Source organism: Parasteatoda tepidariorum, chromosome 7 (genome assembly GCF_982258835.1).
Source record: "Parasteatoda tepidariorum strain Cologne lab strain chromosome 7, Ptep-v5.0, whole genome shotgun sequence".
Taxonomy (NCBI): domain Eukaryota; kingdom Metazoa; phylum Arthropoda; class Arachnida; order Araneae; family Theridiidae; genus Parasteatoda; species Parasteatoda tepidariorum.
The window spans coordinates 89,701,974-89,729,455 of record NC_141761.1 but is presented as its reverse complement, the minus strand read 5'-3'; the positions used below and the strand labels follow the sequence as shown (position 1 = coordinate 89,729,455).

General features: G+C 26.2%; 2 protein-coding genes across 3 annotated transcripts in view; one reads left to right on the top strand and one right to left on the bottom strand.

The window, feature by feature from the left end:
* Window positions 1-11,344: 11,344 nt before the first annotated feature.
* LOC107453732 (ankyrin repeat domain-containing protein 16) lies at window positions 11,345-22,761 on the bottom strand. The gene is made up of 8 exons (XM_043041901.3): window positions 22,298-22,761; window positions 19,531-19,686; window positions 18,288-18,410; window positions 18,111-18,208; window positions 15,810-15,958; window positions 13,831-13,989; window positions 12,662-12,740; window positions 11,345-11,438 (listed from the first exon to the last, which is right to left on the bottom strand). The coding sequence occupies exons 1-8, from the start codon at window positions 22,486-22,488 to the stop codon at window positions 11,362-11,364; spliced, it is 1,032 nt and encodes a 343-aa protein (XP_042897835.1). The 5' UTR covers window positions 22,489-22,761; the 3' UTR covers window positions 11,345-11,361.
* A 63-nt stretch (window positions 22,762-22,824) lies between these two features.
* The window catches only part of LOC107453729 (uncharacterized), a 46,720-nt gene continuing 42,062 nt past the window's right edge, over window positions 22,825-27,482 (top strand). Inside the window, exons 1-2 of one of the 2 annotated variants that reach the window (XM_043041899.3) lie at window positions 22,825-22,961; window positions 23,053-23,140. The gene's annotated coding sequence lies outside the window, so the exon portion shown is untranslated. The remainder of the gene's footprint in view (window positions 22,962-23,052; window positions 23,141-27,482) is intronic. The other variant, XM_043041900.3, reaches the window with a different exon arrangement.

The following is a 27,482-nucleotide window of genomic DNA, read 5'->3' as shown; positions in this document are numbered from 1 at the left end:
AAAAATCTACCGAAACCTGGATGAAAAACTTAAATTCAGATTACATTTTGAGACAAAATAGGATTACTTTCTACAAAAAAGATTAAGATTTATATCAGCAAATTCCCATTATGTTAATAGTACATTTGAGAAGCTGATTTACGTGTACAGTGTTTAGGAAAAAAAATTGAAAAAAATGGGGAGAAAACTAAACACCTTGAATAATTTTTGATTTTATTATCGGATTTTTATGTACTTGAACTTCCAATGATTCGAGGGGGTGACTATGCTAATTAATGCTAATTATGCTATTTTATTATGCAAATATGCGAATTAATTAGTGCATACAATATTTTAGGTTACGAAATCATACGCAAAAACGTATTTTCTCTGAATAAACATATCGGTTTTACGACGGATTATGATTCCTTACCCAAAATAACAGCAATCTGGTATAGTTCAAACAGAAGATAGTTGAGCTGTCAAAAGTTTCGACCCCTTAATGATCATTTTACTTTTTGCGTATTTCACCATATTTCGAGAATGTTTTAAGCGAGTTGGAAATTTTTTTGCGCGAAATAATATCGAATTTTAAATCGAAAAAACTTAAAAAGGAACCTGAAAAATCGAATTTTAAAGATCTGACTTTTGAGAATACTGGAGATCCCTTTAAGAATATAGACGTGAAACGTAAAGCTATTATATAATCAATACCTTCCCCTCATCAATGTTTGTTGAACGATTTAGTAAGTCATAAATTTCTAGAGAAGATATCTTTCCTGGAAAATACGTACTCCTTTTATTCAATGTCAAACAAGTTGTTTTTCATTTGCACAGTTTTTTTTTCCATTTTGAGCAATGCTTTTACATCGAGAATTTTAACCATAAAGGAAGTTAACCTACGAATATATAATTAAAAAAGCAAAAACATATAAATATATTTTTCAAACAAACAATATTTCAATTTATTTTATAACCGACGTTGAACAACCGACCAAACTCTGAGTCTGGGAGTAGCTCCCGAATCTTTCATGATAAAACTTAAGCCTAATCGTTTGCTAACTTCTCTAAGATTCTTGTTTTTTAAATTCCAATTTAAATTCTAATTGCCACATAAAAACTCAATTCGTTGAAAACTTGACAAACACACCTTGTTTAATGATACATGGTAAACATGTATTTTATATGAAAATTTTCCTTCTGTGATTCTCCTTTCCTTATACGAAAATGTTGTTTTCTTAACAGTTAAAAAATATTATTACGGTTCATATTTTTTTAACATGACTCTTATTAAAAATGTTTAAATAGGCATCATAGAACAAATAATAGACATCAATAAGAACAAGAATAAAGAGAATATTTTAAGTAACTTTATAGTTATCACTTTTCGAGCTATAAAAGTTAGTATAAAATGATTATCTATAAATTTACCAATAAAACTGGCACTTAAAATCACATTAAGGAAGAAAGAGTAGCAGTTTTTGAAATTGAATTATATAAATACCTACTATAAGACACCTTTTAACTATTTTTTTAATGCTTGGATTGTTTATCTCATATCACTGTGTTCAAATCTCTAGATTATAAAATAACTATCCTTGAATATGTTCCCAACTAATACAAAATTGATTACCTATTTCGCATTTGCAATTATTACTTTATTTCTGACAGAGGCAAGAAGAACAAACAATATCCTTGAATGCGTTAATCAAGTTATTGGATGGTGTCAAAACATCGATTATCGTAACCAAAAAGGTTCTAGCGTTGTGACAACCTCTTACAACCCTGAAAATGGTCCAACCCTGCAGATAAGATGTGTGTCAAATAGGCATGGCTCTACATGTACCAAAAATGGTTCTCCGTGGATATCATGCACGTCTAATCATGTCGTTAAGTATAAGAACACAAATCTAAGTTTGAATAGTCTTATTGGATCAGACAATGAAATCTGCTCAACCTCTGAAAAAATTCGAAATAATAACTACTTAGGAAATGTAGCAACCAACGTTGTTGATGAGTCATCTATTGTTCATGACGAATCCACAAAATTTAAAAATATTATGGATATTATTAGAAAAGGCATGGATAATATTCAAAAGAATATTTTTTAATCATGCTTCTCGCTGTGTTTGGATTAGTTTTATAAAATCTTGCATACACTAAAATATGTACCGTCCTTTAAAAATTAAAGAAAATCAGAAACTTATGAATATTGTTCGAAAGGAATGTGAAATATTTAGAAGGGAGAAAAAAAATATTAAGAACAAAAGAGCAAAAAAGATTTTAAAAATAAAATTTTCATTCTGCTCTAAATAGTTTATCAACCCGATAGTCTTCTTCATTACGTGAAGATATAAAATAAAAAATAAATAAATAAATGTCAGAAACTTGTGGATATGATTAAAACAAATGTGTAATATTAATCAAAAATAGGATTTTCAAGACAAGTCAGAAACTGTCAAAATGTAAGAAACTTATGGATATTATTAGAAAGGAATGTGAATATTAATCAAAAATAGGATTTTCAGAACAAGTCGGAAACTGTCAAAATATCAGAAACTTACGGATATTATTAGAAATGAATGTGTAACATTAATAAAAATAGCATCTTCAGAACAAGTAAAAAACTGTCAAGATCTCAGAAACTTACGGATATTATTAGAAAAGAATGTGCAGCATTAATCAAAATAGGATTTTCAAAACAAGTTTTTCAATAGTACTTACTGAATAGTACTTACAACTTGATTGTCTATTACGTTGGACCGAGGAAGAAACTCTTTATTACCAATTCTCTTTCATCGACCAAACTTATTTAAAATTTAAAGTTTCGAAAAAAGTGTGTCCTGTGTCAATCTGTTTGAATTTTTGTACTTTTAAAACATTTTTTCAGCATTTTGAAGCTTCGAAATTTAATTTGGGTTTACTTGAACACGCTTTTCTTTAATCTTTAAACCATCAATGGAGGTAAAAGATAATTTGCCGTGAAGAATTTCTTTCGCGATATAGCATCCTCTTAAAATCTACGACCCATAAAGAATTGCTAGAAAAAATATATGTCAGAAGTTAATGGATATTGTTAGAAAGGAATTTGTACAAATTTCTTGCTTTAGATGTTCAAATAAAGGATCTTCAGAACAAGTTTACCACTCTGTTCTGAATAATTCCTACAAAATGACTGTCTATTTTAATAAGTTCTGCGGTCCTTAAAGAATTCAAAAAAGTAATGTCAGAAACTCATGGGTATTGTTAGAAAGAAATGAGTAATACTCAAGTAAGGATTTTCAGAATAAATTTTCCATTCTGCTCTGAATAGTTCATACTAGATAATTGTCTATTTTAATAAGTTATACGGTCCATAAAGAATTCAAAAAAAGAAAATGTCAGAGAAGCCATCAGGCCACTCCCCGCAATTCTAAATATAATAAAACCATCAGCTGTTTAGAATTCTGGTTCAGAATGAGTATTATATCTTATATATTTTTATATCTTATCCGGTACAACAAAGAAATTAAATATAGCGCCGCACGTTTCAATTTAATGGAATCTAATAAAAAATAAGGTGACATCTTTAATAATGGGTGATAAAACGCTGTTTGTTTAGGTTTATGGTTATTACTTTTCGAACACTATCTATTAAGTGATTATATGTTTATCTATGAGCTTGTTCTTGGAATGAGAACCTTAGAAAAGATTTTTATGACGATAAACAGCTGTTTATAAATCAATACAAATTAGATTAGAATACCATTTTAAATAATTACTAAGGTGACATTTGATACACGGTTGTCTTAACGGCACCTTCATAACACACCATTCACCTGTCTGAATGCTCTGGGATTCGGCAAGTCTAGACATCCAGCAATAATTCATTAGATTGAACCTAAAACTTCAACTTTTTGGATTTGTTTTGGATTGTTTGGGCATTCAATATCCTAAAAATGCTTCAGTCCTGCAAGAAAGTTATTGCTGTCTTCATACTACTCTTAGAAATAACCATCTTAGTCGTTAAAGCCAATGGATTTAGCAGTAAAGGTGAATGTGTGAGTCAGATCATAAGATGGTGTCAAGATAAAGATTACAGCAACCAAAGACTTACAAATTCCATGACAACAGCTTACAACCCCATAATCGGTAAAGAGCAAGAGATAAGATGCGCAACCAACCAGTATGGTTCTAATTGCTACAAGAATGGAACACCATGGCTTTATTGCGCATCGAACAAAGTCGTTAAATACAAAGATGTTGAGCTCCATCCTAATTCTCTGAGTGGTGCAGACAATGAAATTTGCTTCACGGCTAAAGAAACACAGAAAAATGATTTCCTTGGTTTTGTGACTGACATAAATATGCCATCTATATCGAAAGAAATGAAAGGCATAATGAAACTGGCGAGGCGAAGCATGGATGAAGCAGAAAAGAAAATTTTCAAACCATGCTTCCCATTCTGCTAAATTACGAACAGCATTACGTAGAATTGCACTAGGTATTTATGTAACATTTCAGTGAAAACCAAAACTAAAAAAAACTGAAAAACTTTAAATAGTAAATAAGAAAAATGTATTTTTAAATAATTTATCTACAATACCAGAACCTTTTCAAAAAGATTTTAGAAATATTTTTCTAAAAACCAATGAACTTTTGATTTTATTAGATATGATGTTGATTATGATGTGAATGAATAAGTTAATCTTATTTTATTTTTAAGAACAAATCATGTATCTGATTCTGTTTTTAAACGAAGAATAATGTTCCTAGAATATCAGTGTCTGTGTTTTTTACTGAAAACCTTTAGTATAAGACATTTTACTGAAAACCAAGGGGAGAAAATGAAAAACTATGAATGAACAGTTAATTTAAAATACTAGATCATTCTTAAAAAAAGTGTTGAAAATATTTTTCAAAATATTCTTTTTTCATAAAATACTAATAAAACCAAAAGAAGAAATATCTTTCTATCGGTATTTTTAGTTACAATGTTGGTTTTAAATTAAGTGTTTCCCATTTTATTTTGAAATTGATAATAATATTTCCTAGAAATATAGTGTTTATTTTTAGGACATTTTAATGAAAATCAAGACTAACAAATTTTAAATTGTTAATTAAAAACTAACAAATTTTAAATTCCAAACAACAAAAATTTATTCTTAATAGTTAATATACAATATGAGATTATTGTTAAAAAATTTTTAAAAATCAAAAAATTTATGGACTTTTTGATTAATTCATTGAAATGCTGATTATGACATAGACTTAAGAAATTGATTATGTGAGTTTATATTTTATAGTTTTTTAAAAAATATTTATATGATGAATGTATAAAAATAGTGCAAGAAAGAAGTTTTTTAAATCATGCTTTCTTTGTATAAGAATATTGTTTTGTCAAATTAGTTCGTGTGCATTCAAATAATATTTGAATGAAAATGAACACTAAAAAAAGTTCAATTTTCAAGCAACAAAGTGTATTTTTTAGTTTTTGCTTTAAAATTGTAACTAATTATTAAAGAAATAAAAATTCGTAAAATATTTGAAAAACGGAATTTTGATTTATTCTTCGAGTAATTAAAATCATGTTAACTTATTGAAATGGTGACAAATTACGTTCTTAATATTAGTTAATAGTCTTAAATTGTAAAGATATTTTATACAGTCAATCCGCATGTTTTCAATGCTTCAGAGAAAATAAAATGTGTGAACAAAAAAAAACTTTTAATAATAAATAACGCAACGCCTGTTTTTCTAGTTTTACAATAATAAATAGCTTTTAAATAACTGAAACTTCTTAAAATTTTAAAAAAAAATTAAAAATTGACAGATTTGTGAAAGTATGAATTATTTTTGTATAAAACAAACTGCTTATGATGTTGAATTGAGTGTTAATAAGTAATTAAAATATATACTTTTAAATTTGATTGAAAAAAAGAAGGATAATGTACAGTATAGGAAATAAAATTTTAAAGTCTTGGATTTTTATCTTTTTAAACAAAGAAAAAATATGAATAAGTTTTGTAAAATTAATCAACGTTTAGAGAAAAAAATGAACTCTGGAAAGCTTAAACTGTGCATAATGCAATAAGTTTCTAGATAGATGTAATACTATATCACATATATATTTAAAAAAAGATTAAATATTTGCATAAACAATAATTTTTATTGAATAACAATACATTGAAAAATCACTAATTTCACTAATCTATGCAGCATATATAAACAACATTATATATACAACTCATACAGTAAGAAATATTTACTTTACAGTAAATAGTTTAAAAAATCCTCAAATCAAAAATACTTTAAAAATAATAGCACTACTAAATAAAAAAAACAACTAAGCAGAATTTGGGAAAATCTTTTTGCATTTTATATCAATGTATTTGAAAAAAAATATCATTTCCATAAAAACAGTACATTCCATGAAATATTTTTAAAAACTGTATGAAAAAAACAAAGAGTTTATCAAAAAATGCATATAAATTTCAAAAATTTTGAATACAATAAAAAAGTTCATGCAAAAATAAATTACTACTCAAAAAAAGAAAGAAAATCATCCATTGTAATTATTTTTCCATGAAAAATCTTTTCTTTTTGCACCAGAAAAAAGGATAATTTAATTGTTTCATTTACCCTCTACATAAGTTTCATAAGTTACCCCCTGCATAAGTAACCAGAGGATAATCATTAATATACGAGGGTTGTCCATAAAATAAGGTTCCCAAGGAGCTGCGGATGCTAGGAACGCTGTTAAGCGGGGTTTGTTGAGACTGGCGTGTAACTTAGCTCCCTTTGCCCCAGTTCCCGCCCCGGCGAGGTATCTACAACGTTAATTCTTGTCTTGGTAGCCGTGAAAGATAAAGCTTCCATTTGTTTCTCACGCCAGGTGCGAATTACGCTCTGTGATTTGTTTTTGAGTGCAAAAAACTTTCCTCCGGTGGACATTCATTCCCAACTCTGTGAGGCGTACGGGGAAGAGTGTATGAGTGTGCAAACTGTGCGCAAATGGTGCAGAGAATTCAAAGACGGACTTACAGACGTCCATGACGAACAACATTCTGGTCAGCCATCGTTTTCGGACAAAGCGATTGCGAAAGTGGAAGAAGCAATGCTGAAAGATCGAAGGGTGAAGGTTCGGGACCTCAGCGAGATGATCCCTGTTGTCAGTAAGTCCTGCATTCACAACATTCTGAGAGACCGCTTAGGATATGCCAAGGTTTGGGCAAGGTGGGTCCCGAAAATGCGGACGGATGACTATGACAACAAACGGCAACGTGTGGAAGCCGCCTGCGAATTTCTTCATGCCTACGAAACCGATGGCAAGGAATTTTTGGACTCTGTTGTCACTGGGGACGAGACCTGGGTCCACTACATGACACCGGAAACAAAAGAACAATCCCGTTAGTGGAAGCATCCATGCTCGCCAAAGCCGAAGAAGTTTAAGCAAATTCTGTCTGTTTTAAGCTATCTTCGCGGAGCGGCGGCAGAGTTTTACGGCTCAAGCATAAAGAAGATGGTACACTGCATGTAAAAATGCATTGATCTAAACGGCGATTATGCCGAAAAAAAGAGGGAAGTCTAAGCTTTCCAAACATGTATTATTCAATGCCAATAAACATGTTTTTCATTGTGAAAATTCGTTGGGAACCTTATTTTATGGACAACCATCGTATTTTTAATTAGAATAAAAAAAGTATCATATGAATATACAGGGCAAGACTTTAACAAGAACTCATACGAATCCAGGTAAGTATAAGCACATGCTACGAGTTTGAATGTTTTCTGATTACGGAATTTTAAACTGAACTCATTTCAAAAAATTTTATTTTTTTTAAATGAATTTTTTTTACACCCTAAAAAAATTTGTTTTGGGACAAAATGTAGGGATATCTAGAAATGAAACAAATGTCAATTAATTTGTTTAAGTTGTTAATTTGTTTCTAGAAAAAGGTGCAACTAAATTAAACTTGTTGACACAAAATTGATTTTATTAGTGACAGATTATGCTATTCAAAATCAAATTTGTATTATAATAAAAAGGAAATGAACGAATTTTAGTAGGGTAAATATGATTATTAATATGTTGAGAAAAAGGGGCAACTAAATTAAACTATAATTAAAACAAAATTTATTTCACTGATAATACCGATCATTTAATCCCAAAAATAATCAATGTTAAAATAAAGAAATAGTAAACTTATTAAAATAAAATTTATTTTAAACATAACACAAACCATGTGATTCCAAGAGAAATTTATATAAGAAATATGATGATACTTGCATCTAGGAAATAAATGACTTTTTAGCCGTAGAAAATCTGACAGTTAATTTGTAGAGCAAAAGATGCAACTAATAAAATTTATAAAATTTATTTCATTCACAATATAGATCATGTAACACAAAAAAGTAGTATTAAAATAAAGAGAGAGTAAACTTGTTGAAATAAAATTTATTTTATTACAGATAACACATAAATCATGTGATTCGAAAACAAATTTACATAAAAATATAAAGATACTTGCACCTAGGAAATAGATTACTTTTTAGCAGGGAAAAATTTCATAGTTAATTTGTAGTGTAAAAGATGCAATTAAATTTATAAAATTTATTTCACTGACAATATAGATCACGTAATCCCGAAAAACTTTAGTATTAAAATAAAGAGTAACCTAACAGTAACCTATAGTAACATAGTATCCTATAGGGCCACATGTTGGGCCCCTATTAGACCTATAATTATTTCCTCTGGTAGGGTACACAAGTACCCGGTAATATAATACCTGGTCTAATTTGAATATTATTGATCAATATTAAGCGGAGATATAGGACCATGTTGTAATACAGAATAAAAAAAAAATTTTCAAGCAACATTAATCATGCCATTCAAAAACAAATTTGTATAAAAATATAAAGATACTCACATTTAGGAAATAAATGACTTTTCAGCAATAGAAAATCTGACAGTTAATTTGTAGAACAAAAGATGCAACTAATGAAACTTACAAAATTCATTTCACAGATAATAAAAATCACGTAAAGCGACTAAAAAACAAACTTATATCAAAATAAAGAGATATTTAGGAAGTAAACAAATTTTGCAGAAGAGGAAGGAATTTGACAAACCAATTGTTGAGAAAAAAAATGCAATTAACTTAACCTTATTGAACTAAAATTTATTTCACAGATAATACAACAAAAAAAAATTTGAGTTAAAATAAATAGATATTTAGAAAATACTTTAATTTTAATGGGGAAAATTACAAATCAAGATATGAGAATGAATAAAACCAAGACCATTTAGATGAATAGGGGTGCTGATATTCTGAGTGCTCCATAATCACCCCCTTTCATATATATTTTTTAAATTGTTAAAAAAAAAACATATAAGAGTAATTAAAACGTGAAGAAATACAAAATTATCAAAATCCAACAACTAATTAAGAGAAAAAGAGGAATTCAAATAATTAAATACTAGCTAGTTCATTTGTTGAATAAAAATTTCAGAAATACAATTTGTTACTTACTAATAGGATGATAGATCATGAGAAATAGAAATTTAAAACTGCCAGTTTTTTTTTTCAAAATTATTAAATTAAATTATTCAACAAATTTAGTTGAAAAATTTTATAATTAAAATTTTTAAAATAAAAGTTCACTTTAGGTATCGGCCTGAATATCACTCAGTGGTTGCTAACAGTTTAATCAGATTGTAAAGGTAAGATCAGTTATCTTAATCTAACAAAATACTTACATCAAGCATGACTTAAAATTTAAAATTTTTAATCTATACATATATCTACGCTCCCTATTCACTTAAATTTAAGAACTTGGAGCAATATAGAGCCAATATAAACCACAGTTTTCCAAAAGATATATATTTCCATCAAACTGTTTCTTAGTACTGTTTTCAGATGAATACTTTATAAATTTCCAATATTACCTCTGGATAAAACACAATACACAGAAAAATCTTACTGTTGGCATGGAAATCATAGTATTTTTAGCCAAAACACGCTTAAAGAACTCTCTTCTAAACAATTTGAAAATGTAGCTTATAATTGTAATACCCCAAACTTTTCAATTAAACTTTTTTTCATAAAAGTAATTTTCAAGTTATTACAGTTTACTATTAATAAAGTAAACTCTCTTTTTAGTGTGGAACTAATCATAGGATAGAAAAGTAATTTCAATAGCTTTAGATTTCTTGTAATCTGCTTGAAAGTGATATTATTTGGAATTTTAGAGTAAATTATTTGGAACTTATTTTCAAATTCAAAATAATAATAATTTTCTTAATATCTTTTACAATTATTTTTCTTACAATGCAAAATAAAATTTATGCAAAGTTTTGTAGAAAGAACAATGCAAAAAAGAATTTAAATAAAATTAATATATTTTGTTGCTTTAAAGGTAAAATATTTGAGCAAAAACTTTATTAAGATTTGAAATATGTTCAAAAGGATACACGTGGATTTATTACATGTGTGCTCTATTACATGCGATGAATATAATTTTATGACACCTTGAACTTGTTGGATTTCCAGACAAACATTTTAAAGCTGAACTAATATTTCGTTTTGATACTTGGCGACACTCTGCTGCTGAAGATAAAATTTTTAATGGTTCAATCAAATTATCTTACACGTGTGAAATGAAGAATCCATCAAATGTTTCTAAAAAAGTATATTTATTTAGTTATTTTAAGAGGGGGAGCGAAGCATAATGCACTTAATTTGATTTTTTCAATTTTAATCAAAATATATGATGTACTAAAAATATATTCATATATTTCTCAATTGAGATTATTATTCTTTATGCATAAATAAAATAAACTTTTTTTGACCTATGTTGAAGTAAAACATTATTTGCAGACATTAAAATTAATTTTTCTCAAAAATACAGGCTTTAAAGGAACTGCCAGAGTTTTTCAACGTTTCTCTTTGTTTCAGAATAAACTTTTTACAATCATTACAACTTTAACACGTTGAATGCCATGGGTGTCACCGGTGACTGGCACTGAGTTTGCTTGTAGAGCCACGGGTGTCAGCGGTGAAGCCAAGATTATTAGAAACACATAATTTGAGTAAATTTTTAATGCTTTTTATTTTTTATATTATTATCGTTATTAAAATGATTTGAAGAAATTAATGCAATATAGAACACACAAAAATAGTTTTATTTATATACACAGAGATGCCAACTTGCTCCAGACAGCGAATAAATATTTTCAAGCGATAGTTTATTATGTATTTTTTACCAATTAATTTTTGGATGAAAGGCGGGAAGCCATTAATATTCTTTAACAAGCACCTGTATTTTTAAGTGTATAAAATATAAAATGAATATGAATTCAAAGGATCAAAATAATGAAACAAAATTATATAAAAAATTAATTTATTTTTTCAACAATACATCACCATAACTGGAATTTAATAATGCACAAATTGCTTCATCTGTAGTATAATCCAGAGCTAAAAGGAACAGAAATATATATTTTAAGTATGAATATGAAGGTGCATAAATACGTATATATATATATTTATACATATACATATATATATATATATATACATATATATATATATATATATATATATATATATATATATATATATATATATATATATATATATATATATATATATATATATATATATATATATATATTTACATGACATATTTATGCATATTTATAAACATGTAAATGACAAGTATATGAATAGATACCAATGTATAAATCAACTTCCTATTTTTGATTATGTGCTAGTAAACTTTTGGTATGCCTGGTGTAAATATCAACCAATAAAAAATCAAAACATTAAAATTTTTTAAAACTAAAAAACATTAAAAAAATTAAAACTACAAAATTTCCTCGAATTAAAATTATTTTGTACTATTCTCTCTGAATATGATACATTTGCCCTCAAATAATGTTATTGTAAAATCTTTTAAAAAGTGCAGAATTTTGAATTCTTCAAATGATCTGAAGACGATTTCATTATGCAACTCAACAGCTAAAATTTGTAGCTTTATGGTATCTTTTAAAAATTTTCATTGTGTTATATTTTTTTAAAACACTCTTGGATAAATTATCTTAACTTTTGTTTAAAAAAAATTTTCTGAATGTAATTTTAAATATTATTTCGAAAAAACTCTTTTAAATGTAACAAAAATATGAGAGAAAATGCAAAATGAATTGTTAATAACATAATAAAAATAATTTTTGAAAGGAGAAGAAATTGTTACAGAGTTATTCATATCTATTTAATAATACACTGATCAACAAATGTCTAACTTTATTACTGATGTATAAGTCATCCCCCTGATTTTCTATAAATTTTAAGGGCAAAAAAGAAGACTTATATACTGAAATATATATATATATATATATAATAGAAGTCTTTCTTGATTTATGAAAATAGCTCATTTTAACACCAAATTGATGGGTAATTTAAAACTTGACCTCATGATTTGGTGCGATAATTAAAAACAGTTAAAACTTAATAAAAAGTCATTTAAAGCAACAGTTTTGCTTTGCCTAGAATTGCAATTAAAAAAATTAAGAGATATAGAATTAAGAGATATAGAAAATTAAGAGAAATAGAATAAGAAATTAAGAGATATGGAAAAATTAAGAGTTATAGAAAAATTAAGAGAAAAAGAATAATATATAGTAAACAAAAAGTAGAAATACCTGTCCTTCCTTTGCAATCCTGAATTGTTTTATCAGCTTCAAATTCAAGTAACTTCTGAATGCACAAGATACTTTTTTCCTAAAAAAATAAAATTAAAAGTATATTAAAATAAATATTTTTTTCTATAATTTTAATACATTAAACAGAGCATCCAAAAGAATAATAAAAATTTTAATAAACACCATCTACTGATAAACTTAGGCAATATTTTTTACAGAAATACTGGTTTTATAAGCAAAACATTGAAAACCATAAATTTATTTCTCCTTTTTTTTAATTGCTTCTTAAATTGTCAGTCAATTTTGGAACAACTTGCACATATTTCATATAATTATACACTCATTAAATTTTTAAACTACTATTGTTCACTAAACATTTTTTAAAGATTATTTTAAATGTTTTCTGTAAATGTTTTCTGTTAATATTTTTACATAAATTAGAAAAAGAAAAGAAAAAACTTTTGTTGTCTTGAATAAATTCTAAATTTTAAGGAAGTCAAAAATAATTGATAAATAACTAAAGTAATTTTACGGGCAACTTTTTTTTTGGTTTATTTTTATAAAAAGCCCACATTTATGGGTGTATGCCTGAATTGCATATTAAAATCAAAATTATGAGTGAAAAATTCAAAATTAAATGATTTAAGAGAGAATTTAAAATCTTATGAATATTAATAAACTATTATAATAATAAATTATTTTAAAATCTTGTGAATTCAAGAAGATGTAAAATCAGATAGAATGTAAAACAATTAGAGCAGCAAAGTAAAAACTAAATAAATTCTACAACCAAACTACATAGTACAAATAAATAAGTAACATATACAATGCATTTTCCCTGAAATAAAACACCTGAAAAATATTTGAGCAATGAAAATTATAATGTATATTAATTTGATTAAATTTAATATAGTATATTAACAGACTTTTAATACAAATTTAAGCACCAATCAGGAAAATATTATCAACCTATGAAATTACAACAATTAGAACACATATTCAATTTTTGCCGAAAAATTGTCAGAAAAATAATAAAAAATTGGAAAATAATTAAAATAATAATAAAAATTGAGAAAAAAAGATAAAAATAAAGAAGTAAAAAATTGTGGATCAGAGGACGAGTCACATGCCTGCAAAAATGTTCAGAGACAAAAATGTGCACTACTTACTTTGACAGCAAAATGTAAAGCTGTAAGACCATGGATTGACTTTGAATTTATGTTAAGGTGACAGACATTAATAAGATAAGTACACACTTCAACATTCCCAGCTTCAGCAGCAAGATGAAGTAAGTTCCTTCCAAGACGATCAGTTTTGTTTACCGATGCCTGGAAATTAAAATCAAAAAACAGTATTGTTATAAACTTTTAACTATATATATATATATATATATATATATATATATATATATATATATATATATATATATATATATATATATATATATATATATATATATATATATATATATATATATATATATATATATACATTAATAAATTTTAGATGTTTACTTTCTTTCCAAAACAAGCATATTGTAGTTAGAGTTTTCACTCAATTTCAGAATTTAATTTCAATGATTATTCTAAGAGAATGTCAGTAAAATTCAAGACCATATTTTCACTATACTATGCAATATTTTATTAGAAATATAAAATTTTAGGTTCAGTGTGCAATTAAACTATTTTTTTATATATTTAGTGAAAAAATAAGTCAAATAGTATGTTTTTTTTAAGAAACAGAATTTCATTTAGCAAAAGTACAAGTACAATATATAATATGCAAGTATATAGATTATAAATTGAAACAAATATTCATACAAGAATTTTTAAAAAAAAATTAAAGTACTGACAATTAAATAGAAATAGAGTCAGATTAATCACATAGCGATTATATACCTTACTTATGATTAAGATTATAAAGAGTGAAGAATTATGATTGTTTAGAAAAAATCAAATTTTAAACTAAATTATTACTAATTGAATAGTAATAAACCAACATTTTAATTTCAAATAAACGTAAAAAAATTTAACCACATTGAAATGTAATATTTTAATGGAAATAGTTGTAATAGATGTCATAGTGATTTACTTTGGACCTTAATGGCTAATTATTGTTACCATAAATGGTTAGTTAAAAGGTTTTACAAAATAATACAACATACTCTGGCTCTTTTGCCAAAAACAAATTATACTGATCAATCCTTTTAAAACCTGATCTTCCACTACCTAATGATGATGTAAGAGAATACTTAATGAATATGATTAATTCGATGTTATTATCCAACAATTATTCTTTTTTCACATTGTTATTTTCTTGAAAAAATTTAATTTTAAAATTAATTTTTATTTCTTAATTTTCAGGGTGACTTAGGGGAACAAAATTAAAAAATTGCAAACATTTTAATTTTATGGCTATTAGTTTAGTTATTAATTTAATTAAAATTTGCTTATGAATTTGATAAGTTGAAATTGCTTCAATTAATTTTTCACTTTTTGTGTTTATTAATTAATAAATAAAAAAGTTTAGAAAGTATGTCTGAAAAATAACTAAAAGAAAAAATTTTGTTTGCAAACATCTTTATTGATATGAGGATGATTCCAACTTCAAAATTTTACATAAAGATACTAGATGTTGACCCAAATTTGATCACCTGCAAGCCTAGTATAAATAAAGTGTAGTATAAATAAAGCTTAGTATAATGCACAATTTAAAAAACAATTGCATCAAGAGAATTGAAGTATTTGCCTAGTATTAAAAAATTAAACCATGCATCAACCACAGGATAAAAGACTAATGCATGTGGTTTGTAAAATATCAATTAAAAACTTTATTTTGTTTTTTTGTGCAGAAAATGTGCGAAATTGAAAAATCGATTCAAGATTTAGATACATGGCTTCTACTAAACAATACAATATACCCTGGCTCTTTTGCCAAAATCAAATTCCCTGACAATTTCAAGTTTACCTGATGCACATGAGCCCTGTGTAAGCATAAATGTTACAAAAAAGAAATTACCTAAATGTTAAATAATATTTAACTGAACAATAAACTAGTATGCAACTGAAACCTTAAAGTAGTATAAGAATTAAAATTCAATTTACTCAATGGTATTTGATTTTTGCTGAAATAAAATTTTAAAACTTACACCTTTATCCACAAGAATTTGGAAAACTTCATTATGACAACTAGAAATGGCATCCATAAGTGGGCTGATTCCACAACAGTCAACAGGATCTATTGGTTGGTCTGTGTCAGACAAAAGTAGCCTCACAACTTCAATATTACCATGAAGAGCTTCAAAATATAAATGCATAAAAATAAGATTATTTTCAAAATATATTTTAAATGAAGAATATTATGCGTCTTTTGACTGATTACCTATAACTGAATTAAAATATTAGCTAGTGATTTTGGCTATTTTTTCTATTATTTTGTGAAGTTTTTGGAAAAAAGAAATTGAAAAAAATAAAAAAAATTTATACCTTACACTAAATTGTCTGAAAAAAATTGGGACTACATCAACACTTATATAATTTTTTAACGTGTTTCAAAAGTCGTATGAGAACTTTTTGATCACAGTGTATGCATTTTCTAAATTAAATTTTTTTTTAAAAATAACTATATTTTGAATTTAATTTTCTTTTAAAATTCTGTTAAAACTTGAACAAACATAAACATACTATAAATTTTGGCAGTGGACTGTACAGCTTAAAAACATTCACTACTAACTTACTTAAATATTATTTACTCATTCTGGGTAATAAACTACAATAGGCACTAAAATGGACTTTTATTTGACCTATCGATAAATATGTTAAATCTCCATTTAAACAGGAAAATTAATTTTATAATAAATACAAGTATAAAAAGAAATTGCCTATAGTTATAAGAAGCTTAAAAAACTATTTGTAAGCTTTTCTACAATTAAGTATAATTAGCAATAGGACACTAAGTCCCCTAAATAAAAAATTTTCATAAGTTTTATGCTTATTTAAAAATATTAGTTTAATTTAAAGCATGATTTAAGCTTGATTTAAGTTCTTTTTCCCCCCTTTTTTACAAAAAGCAACAAAAAGAAAAATATTTCTAGTTGCAAATAAAATGTTTTAAAAATTATCATTAAATTATATAACTTAAGAAAATGAAGTCTGTGCTTCTTCTTTTATTTTATGAAGGATTAGTTTTATGAGAAATATAATGAATTATATCAGATTTCATAACAATCATTTAACAAAATCAATAGCAATCTTAAATCAGGATGCAGTAATAGGAGGCTAATAACAGTTATAAAACCTTTAACTACAGTGATTAAATAATAGCTGATACTAAAAATTATTAATTTTATGAAAAATGAAAGCAGTATTAATTCTTATATAAAATAATCTCATAAATTGGAACCTTCACAGCATTAAAACAAAACAGCAAAAGCTAATTTTTTAAACGTAAAAGCATTCTACTTTCTATGGCCACGAAATAAAAAATTATAATAACATCAAATTCATGCAAAAATATATGTATTTCTTCCAACTTCTTTTTCCTTTTGTTCATAGAAGAGTGTTTTAATTTCCAAAGAAGTATGGATTATTTTGTAAAAAATACAATAACAAATTAATTTATAATTTACTAAACTGATAAGAACAGATAACATTTAAAGAGCTTAATGGTTACAATTACTTCTTTGCTTAGGCAAAAAATAATACTATAAACTTAAAATAATTTATTCCAAAGTTTATATTTAATGTTCTTTTCATTAAGAAATATATTTTAAATATAAATTTTTAATATCTCAATACATTTTACAGCTGAATATGATTTTTACACTAAAATAATTTTTTTTTTGCTTGCCAAATATGGCTTTAATTTGTAAATAAATATTAACTATTTGAAGAAAAATGCAATGAGTAATTAATTTAAGATTTTTCAATTGGTAAGAAGAAAGAAAAATGTTTTGAGAGCTTCATAGAGCTAATTATTAAAAAACACTCAAACTTCTATGTTTAATGAAATGTTATGGTTGGCTGTATCTATAAAACAATAATTTAGTTTGTAAAAGTTTTTAAATAATTTGGGGGTTTTCTTTAAGAAACAATTTATTTAAAAACTTAAAAATTAATTAGTAAATTTATTATATTTATAATTATTTTTTATTATATAATTATTTATTATATATAAATTTATCAGTAAATAATAGTTTTTTCAAACAATATTTTTTTTTTAAAGAAAGCAGCTTTTTGATGCCTCCAAACATTTTAAAACTGATAATTATTCAAAGTGTCACTTAAAATATTTAAGTTTTAAAACAGAGTTTTGATCGTCAAAAAAAAATATTTTACAGCCTCTTGAAATTTATGCACACACTGAAGCAGATTATTTCACTTTTACAAAAATGTCACTTAACATATTCTTACAATACACTTTTTATTAAATTAAAAGTAGTCATACTAACCAGCAGTATGAAGAGGTGTTCGAGAATTTTTACTTTGTGTCCTCCATAGCATTTTATCAATTTTTAACAAATATTTAACAACATCTACACAACCTTCTCTATAATACAAAAAAAAATTTCAATTTATTCCTTATTTCATACTAAAAATCAGAATAAGAGAGTAATAATTAAACTTACCTAGCAGCAATATGAAAAGCAGTCCATCCATCTTTGTTTCGATATGTAAGATTTGCTTCATATTTAATCAGTGCTTTAACAATATTTAGGTCACCTTTGGTACATGCTAGCATTAATGGAGTCCTGGAATCGAAATAAAATAAATTAGCAAAAGCACTTATTTAACTATAATTTCAATAACTTAAATATCACTATAACTCAAATTTTTAATGAGGGTATGACTCTTTTATCTTTAATTTCATGTTAGTTTTTCTCAATCACTCAATCTTTTATAATGCAAAAAAGTTATAAGAGAAAAGTTATCAGAATTGAAAAGGCTATACTCAACTAGTCAGAACAAATTAAGTTTCTGTGAGAGAAAAGAAAACCACATGTTCAATAGCACCTATACCTTCCCAATAGCAATTCAAGAAAAAAGATATTCTTGCTTGGAGCAACTAGAAAATATAAGTAATTTGCTGGTGCTAATGTTACATTTAATTTTGCATGTTACTGTTACATGCCAACTTCAAAATTCTCAGTTTTTTCTATATTCCCCCCCCCCATTTTTTTTATTTATTATTAAGTGCTATAATTGTGCACGATTTATACCCATTATATATCATTAAAACAAAATGGGGGAATTTTTCGTTCAGTTTTAAGGCATCTTGACACCTATAACAACTCTTTAAAAAAAACTTAATAATTGAAATATTAAACTTTTTTATGCATTACAGTAAAAAAATTTTATTCTTTAATTGAAAATTTTTCAATTAAAGAATAAAAATTTTTTGTTGTAACGATACTTACCACCATTTAAACTTTAAAAAGTTTTAAAGCTGAACCACTGAGAAATTATTTTCTCTATTGTGAATACACACTAGCCAAGAATACAGGCATGGGGAAGATTTCATATTGTGATCTGCATTGGCATAATCGTTAAGTCTTGGCAACTTTCAGGCAGTGGCTCGTAAGAAACTGAAAAAAATATCACAGAAAGGGACCAACTCAAAGGGTATAACTCGAATCCACCTGCGGGCAAACATTTACAAAAAAAAATTCAAAATAGTTTGTAAATTTAAAATCCATTTGGCATCTTGTAGATTGTAGTTGGTGCAAAAGATCATGATACAGAAATAGCCCCAAGCAAAGCACCTACATATCACAAAGCATAAAAAATGTAGGTCATTATCTAGCAATTATATTTCTAAATGAAATTTTATTCCTTTTAAATTTATTTTTCAATCAAAAATATTAGATATACCAGTCTGATCTTTTTAAAGCATCGACAGGAACATTACGTGATAAAAGATATTCTACACATTGAAGTTGTCCAGAATGAGCAGCAACATGAAGAGGCATTTTCCCATCTTTATTTCTTTGAATTAGTATATCTAATCCATAGTGGAGAAAACATAGCCTGAAAGTTTGACAAATTATACTCATTAACAAAAATTTGCATTACAAATAAGCTTACATTTATTTAATGTATAATGTGTAAAAAGTAATTCAGCATAAAATAAAACGTAATTAAAATTAATTCATAAATATTTCTTAAAATAGTAGAAAAAGTAAGGACAAAATAAATGTATAAAAATCACCATAGGCATCAAGAAACTAGAAACGTACTGATATTAACAATTTAAAGGCATGAAAGTTTCATAAAATTTTATTCATGAATAAGCTATTAATTATTTTTAACCAAATTAATTTTGCATTATTATCATCTTACATCTATTTGGAAACAAACATGAATAAAATTGTTACATAAAAAAGTGAAGTTAATAATTTTGAAAAATAATTAATAACTTAAACTTACTAGTAACACTTACATAACAAATTTTTAATTGATATAGATTAAAATAAAATAATTACTAGCTCAGTTTAAATTTTTTTTTTTTAAAAATCGCAATTGATTGAACCAGCACAAAGGCATAAAACATTTTTTTACAAGATAATATATTATTAAAAGAATAAAAGACTAAAAAGTAATAAATAGCGTCTTCTGCCTTCAAGAAGATTTTAAAAAAAATAATAATAATAAGTCTTATCAAACTATAGATATTAATTACGTTTATTTTTTCTAATATTTAATAAACATAGATGATAAATCAAATATCTAAACCAAAAAGTTATTGATTAAAAAATATATCGTAATGTACACTACTAGCAAAGAGCCCCTGAATAGAAATTTGAGCTACAAGCCAGATTAACTTATGCTGAGCAAACCAAAGGGTATACAGGGGTCTGTCCAGACCGAATTTACTACCGTTTAGCGGTACCTTCACAAATTCAACTTTATGAAAAACGGTAGTTTCACAAATTTAATTTTAGGAAAAACGGTAGTTTCACAAAATACTTTTTCTTAAAATTTTATTTTTGTATTCCTTAAGAAATGATAAATCCATATTCCTGCTATATTTTTGTGTTGGATTTTTAAATATAATTTTTCACAAATTATGTCTAAATTTTCACAAAATAGGTACCTTTCAGAAAAACCTAGACAGACCCCTGGTATAATATAATATATATACATATATGTAACATAAAAAGCTTCAACTTTTTTTTCTTCTTTATGGAAATCAGGGCACCAATATGGGAGAATTTTACTCTACCAAACTTTATCAGAATCTTTAAAAAATTTGAGAAGTAAAATTAGCAAATTTCCAAGAATCAACAAAAAAATAAAATTTTTATAAGTTTTTCATTGAATATTTTACTTTTTTAACTTATTAAAATTACTTTTAGACAAAATTATACTTCAACATAAAAATAAAATTTGTGGGAAAATTTTTCACAAAAACAGATTGTTGCTGATTTTTTTTTTTTTAAATAAACATCAAGCTAGAAATATCGAATTATAATAAGAGAAAAAAAATTTATTCTTATTACGAGAAATTAGCAAATTTAAAAGAAAAACAATTAAAATGACAGTTTTTGGTAGCAGTTACTATAAGACATAGAATATACTATTTTTTTTTTTTAATAAGACTGTAGATTAGAAAGTGCTTCACTTTAATTACTTTTTAAAATTTTGTGATAGTAAATCAAACTGTTATGCTTAAAATGCCTGATAATTTTGAATTTAAAAAAATAGATGAGATTAAGTTTGAGATAAAAAGGGATTTGTAAAAGAATACATTTTAAAAATTAAAAAATAATTTTTTTGGTTAATATCACTAACTTTATAATTAATAGACCTATAAATTGTTTTAAGTAATTTGTTTCAAGTAGAAAAAAACTTGTGCTAAGTGTTTTAAGTTAAAAAAAAATTTAAAAAAACTTGTTTAAAAAAAATTAAATATTACAAATAAGATACAGTACATGAACATAAATGTAAATAGTATCAGAACATTTCTGATATTTTTTTCTTATTTTAATAATATTTGGATAATAATGGAATCATTCAAACCTTACTTTTAAAAAATACTAATATTTTGCAATAAATGTGCTTTAATTTTTCTACTTCCCTTTGCTGTTATGATCATCAAAAAGTCCTTTATACTACATTCCTTAAAATATAATATTTTTTGAGAAAATATTGCCAAGCAAAAATTTGCTAGTAACTTCAAAACTGAAATTTCATACCCTGTGTTAATATATATTTTCATTTTAATAGCAAAAAATGAAGCATATATTAATTCATTTGTACGTACAATGAGACCTGTGTAAGTTGACCACTAGCAGGGCAATAATAATTGCACACGGAAAAAAAAAACTTTATTATAATGGTTCACAAAGACAAGTGCTCAATCTACAAAGGAGAAATATAATTGTTTTTGCTCGTTTAGATACTCGATAATTAAGGTGAGCTTAGACAGGTGATCAATCTACGGAGTGGTTAACTTAACAGGGTCAGTAAGTTGTCCACTCTCTCTTGAGAATATTCAACAGTTTGTACAGTTGATGTTATGTGATATATTTGCGTTTCGCTTTACTTTACAAACATATATAGATCAAAATTCTTGAGGAAAACGCATTTCAAGCATTCATTAATGTCGTCTCATAAAGATGCAATGAATGAATAATACCTAATAATAGCAGTTGAACCAGACTTCGCTGCAAGATGTACAATTGTATCACCATTCTTATTTGAAACTTCAAACATTTCAGAAGATAATGTGTTATATGTTTTCATCAATTCCAAACATTTATCTGCATCAGCTGACTGGGCAGTCTCTAAAAGGAGTTGTTTCAAACTTTCAAAGTTCATGAATACCATTTGTTAAATTTTTACAAAAATTTATAATAATGCCAAGATTCAAGATAAAAAAAAATAATTTTTTTTTATCTTAAAGGTTTCTTAATTATAAATGGAACTGATTATCCTTAATGTTATTATACGCAATATGTTAAAATTCTGATCCCCTCTCGATCGTCTTGTTTTTATTTACTTTTTTCACTTCATCAGCTTAAAACCATGCTTTATCGCAAAAGTCTGTCTTCTGCCACAAATTCTTTAAAACATTGTCTTGAGGCCTATCTTAAAGAATACAACAAATTGAAAGTGTAAACTAACATAATTTCTTTAAAGCTGGTGGCAATTAAACAAATGATTGTTCTGATTGGCCTAGCTCAAAAGTGACGTTTGCAGCCATTTCCTGTTTAGTTGCAATCTGCAATCGAGTGGTGATTTGTTTTCATTGTTCGTATTTTAGATTGCTGAAATAAATTAAAAATATTGTCTTATTACAGGTATTAAAATCAAAAGCATTTTAAAATTTAGTGTAAGCTCATTTTATATTGATTAAGTGCCATTCTATATTTTGATTTTTTTTACTGATAGGTACGTTGAATTCATGATGTCACGCGTCATCATCATTGCAATATGACCTTATTTTTAATAACGTGATCTTCATGAAATTTTTCATCGGGTAAGTAAAAATCGAACTAGTATTGATAACATATTTGAAAAGCTATTCCTAATAGTTCTCTTATTATCATGAAAATAACTAAATTTGTTAATTTAATTAATAAAAGTATTGACCTCCATTTAAGCCTAAATGTTCTGCAAACCAGATTTTCCCTCTTCCTTGAAAACACGAATTTTTCCTTTTCTTTTTTATAGGTGAGAATTTGACCTATTTATCTGTATTAATTTACAGATTAGAATAGTTAATATACGTATTGTTTGTTTTGATTTTCCTCTTATAACGGTTTCGTTGAAATCTTAATGGTAATTACTTATTTTTACTACTTGTTAATTTATTTTTCTATAAAAATTTTTCATACGGAAATTCTAAGTACTTTGATTTTCTTGTTGAGCTTGTTGTTGAAAATTTTGGATATTGTAAATCTAGGTACATGGCGCCAAATTCTCGCATGATTGATTATTTTGTAGAGTTATTAGCATTGCATTGTTTCTTCAGAAATGTTGTAAAGTCAGTAATATAACCTTGATAAAGGTTGTTTACCTTGTAAATTGAGTGAAATATACCGATGTTAAGAATATATTCCTTACTTTAATACCATTTTGTGCTAATAGTCATATTTCTGAGGGGTTTTTAATGATTAAGTGTTACTTTGCTGTTTAAGCTGTAAGTAAATAAGCTTTTGTTTAATTTTTACATCCCCCCAATTATTAAGTTATATATATTGGTTATTGATACATTAAAAAAATATGGTTTAACTTATAAAAATTTATCCAAGGTTTGTACAAGATCAGAGTATCCAAACATTGTTGGAAGTGCTGAGCCAACCCTGGAAAATAATATAATGATTATAAATTCACTCTAACAATAAGTTTCCAATGTGCTTCTGTACATACTAATCAAACATCTGTATTACAAATGGAATTAGTGTATTATTGATGTTGGATTTTGATTAGTTTTATCATAACTACTTTATATGATTAATGAGTTATTTTATGTATGACCGATTGTTAGTGTGTGTAAAGTTATCATAATTCAACGTATTATTTACATTAATGTTTGACATCATCTCGTGGTTTTGATATTGCATGTCATAAACTGTCAAAACCTGGGACATGTTTATTTTTGTTGGATAGTAAAACATAATGCTTGCATTATATTCAATTATAATCATAATTTATTATATATTTAATGTTAAAAAAAAATATTGAAACTTATTGAAAGTTTTAATAGATTTTCATAAAAACATGGCACTCTTAAGACTTTAAAGGTGATAATGTTTGCTCTATTTTAACTATTCAGTTTATGTTACAGGTAATAACTATGAATTGTTACTTATTATCAATCTGAATTTTGATTTTTAATTCTTTTATTGTCACAATATAAGCAAATTTTGTAGATAAAGTTAAGTAGTTGCCAATTGCACAAATGAGGGTTTTTGGTGGATAGACGGTTATTAAAAACTGCTTAATTTTTATTTTGGAAAATAAGGGCCCTTAAAAGTACTCAATTTTGTTACAAGGTTTTCTCAGCATCACTATAGTTGATAGGAACAATTTTTTCAGTTTTACCAAAAATATTTTTAAAAAAGTCATTATCTTATCACCTGAATTAAACCTTGCATTGAGGGAGGGCCATTTTAGAGAGACAAACTTTTTGGCATAACAGAATATTTAGCATGATTGGCCCACAGCTGAATGTGATGTATGTGTAGCAGCGAAATATGAAATTTTGTTTTATTAATTTTTTCAATATTTTCCCCAAATTTCTTTATTTACTCTTTCTTTTTTAATGTGTGAAAAAAATTACAAATTTTAATTTCTTTAGTTTTTCAATTCAATTTCAATGAAATCTGAAATCATTAAAAATGGATTGCAAGTTAGTTTCACAAATCTTGTTAACATTTAATAATCTGGTAATATTAATTTTAAAAAAAACCAACCCCGATTTGCAAAAATTGCTTGGTCCCACTTTGGCAAGCCTTGTTAATTGATATAATACTATCAGTATCTACATTATAATAAAATTGTTTTTTTTTTTTAAGAAGGGTAAATAATTGGCACTGTCACTGGTGGTATATTTGATGATAAACAATCATACTATTTAAGTCCTTAATTTTTGCTTTGTTTAAAGAGTTGGAACCCTGATAGATTTCCATCTCATGATCTGCTGCAGAATAATCGCCAATTCTTGGCAGCGGCATGCGAAGACTTTTTTTTAAAAAATATCACGGAAAGGAACTTACTCGAAAGATACAACTTTTAGCACCCCTTTCCCCAAGCAAACATCTGCATATTATTATATATTATAAAAAAATAGAATTATAAGTTTAAAATCTATTTGGCCCCTTGGTCTCTCTGCAAAATTTTATAATTATAAGAAGATTACATGTCATTTTGTGTATTTATTGGTTATAATTCCTTAAGTTAAGTAAATGTGAGCATTTAATAATTTTTTTTCTTTGTTTTTATAATCAAAGATTTTTAACATCTATAAACTTTACATTCTTAAGATATTTCAAGAAGTGTTTAACCTAAAAAGAATGGGAGGAAATTTTGATTTAAAAAAAAACTTCATTTAGAGGAAATATTTAGAAATTAAGAAATATACTGAGAATTTTCTGTATTTCTAATTAATTAATGTTTCTAATAAATCAAGTATAATATATTCCCTGGTGCGTAAACTATTATAATTTACAGAAAATCTAAATCTTTGTTTAAATCAATCAATTCAGTTTATCTAAGTTACTCTTAATTTTAAATACAGTTATCATGTGACCTCAAAATAGCCACTCGCCAGGTGGGGAGTCAGCGAAAAAAGTGTGCATGTGATAAAAGTGGAAAAAGGTTCTGGAAAACACAGTTATCATTAAAATGTTCAATGTCCTTATTCAAAATTTTCGCCCTTCAGAATTCATCAGTATGTGGTAGAAAGATAGTGGATAGAGTTCTCTAACAATTCACTTATTTTATTTAAAGGTATATCGTATTGCCAGAAGATATAATTCAATCAAAGAAAAAAAGAGACTATTAAAGGAAAAGAACCTTTCCGTATCAGTCGCTTACTCATTAACTTTGAGGAAAAAGTTACTACTAAGTTATTAAGGTCTACTTGCCACTGGCTATTTGGTTGGTCTTCATACGAGACTGAGAAATGAACTTTTAGTACAGAGGGCTTTAAACACTAGTACGGTGTGTTTTCCAGCCTTGTTTCTTGTGGTAGTTCTAAATGCTTCAAAGACCATAGTTATTACTGCCTTGTTATTAATGTTAAAATCTATTCCTTAGCTATATCAAAAGGTTTATGAACTATAAGACAAGATTCTGTGTTATGGTATATACATTTAACATTGAGAGTCAGTGTTACATTTAATACATATAGTTTTGAACATGTTTTAAAATTTAATAAGAAAATATTTTAGTTTTAAAAAAAAGTCATTTTTGTTATACAATAAATGGGTCTTGGTGTCATCTTGAGTGTTTTGTTCACGTGTTTATCTTTTTGCTAACAATATAATATCCCTTAATGTGTAAGCTCATTTTGTAAATATGATAAAATGCTTTTGAAATTATCAATTTGTTTCTGCTGAATTACATGAGGCAGGTGAACTTCAGCGTATGTGAAACCCCGAGGCAGATTCACTGCGACATTGTCGCAGAACATTATAATATTCTTACAGAAATTTACAATTAATTTGTAACAGTACAATTTGAACCATGCATTTAGATAATCACTTTTAATACTCTTAATTTAATCTGATAGTATCTTAAATCAATATAATTTTTTCGATTGTATTTTCGACAGTTATTAATATATTTTTTCGCATGATTCTTAAATATCTCAATATATTTTAAACAATATGGAAAATTCAAATCGTGCGTTTGAGCATTTACTTTTTAAGCCAGTGATTTTATCTTTGCAGCTATTGATTTCTCAGTAGGTTTTGTCGTAGATAGCTCGGAAAAATTCTGCCACGTGAATGTGAAATTGGCCTCACATTTTAAGGTCTAAAAAATATGTCTGAGAGCTAAAGGAGTTAACTTTAACTGGGGGTCTGTCCAGACATTTTGTGAAAGTTCTGTTTTTGTAAAATTGCGAAAGAACTATTCATAATATGTGAATATGAAATAAGCGTTAAGTCACATTCTTTCAACCAGGATCCTGCTTTTGTGAATTTATGCAAATAGTGTCCTGTTATTGCAAAAATTGCTGAAAACCTTTGCAAGAAATTTTTAAATTGTAAATAGATATGACTGCTCAACAATTGCTGCTGCTAAATTAGAGATTCAACCTACAGATATTTGGTATTTAGCCTATACTGACACAGAATATTCATTTTGGATAG

What these genes read in the sequence shown, in the direction of transcription:
- LOC107453732 (XM_043041901.3), bottom strand. Translation starts at nt 22,488, where the DNA reads ATGGTATTCATGAACTTTGAAAGTTTGAAACAACTCCTTTTAGAGACT. An exon ending in GCTTTTCATATTGCTGCTAG is followed by an intron (nt 18,209 to 18,287) that starts GTAAGTTTAATT and finishes TTTGTATTATAG; the next exon opens with AGAAGGTTGTGTAGATGTTG. An exon ending in CTTTACATTTTGCTGTCAAA is followed by an intron (nt 12,741 to 13,830) that starts GTAAGTAGTGCA and finishes TTATTTTTTTAG; the next exon opens with GAAAAAAGTATCTTGTGCAT.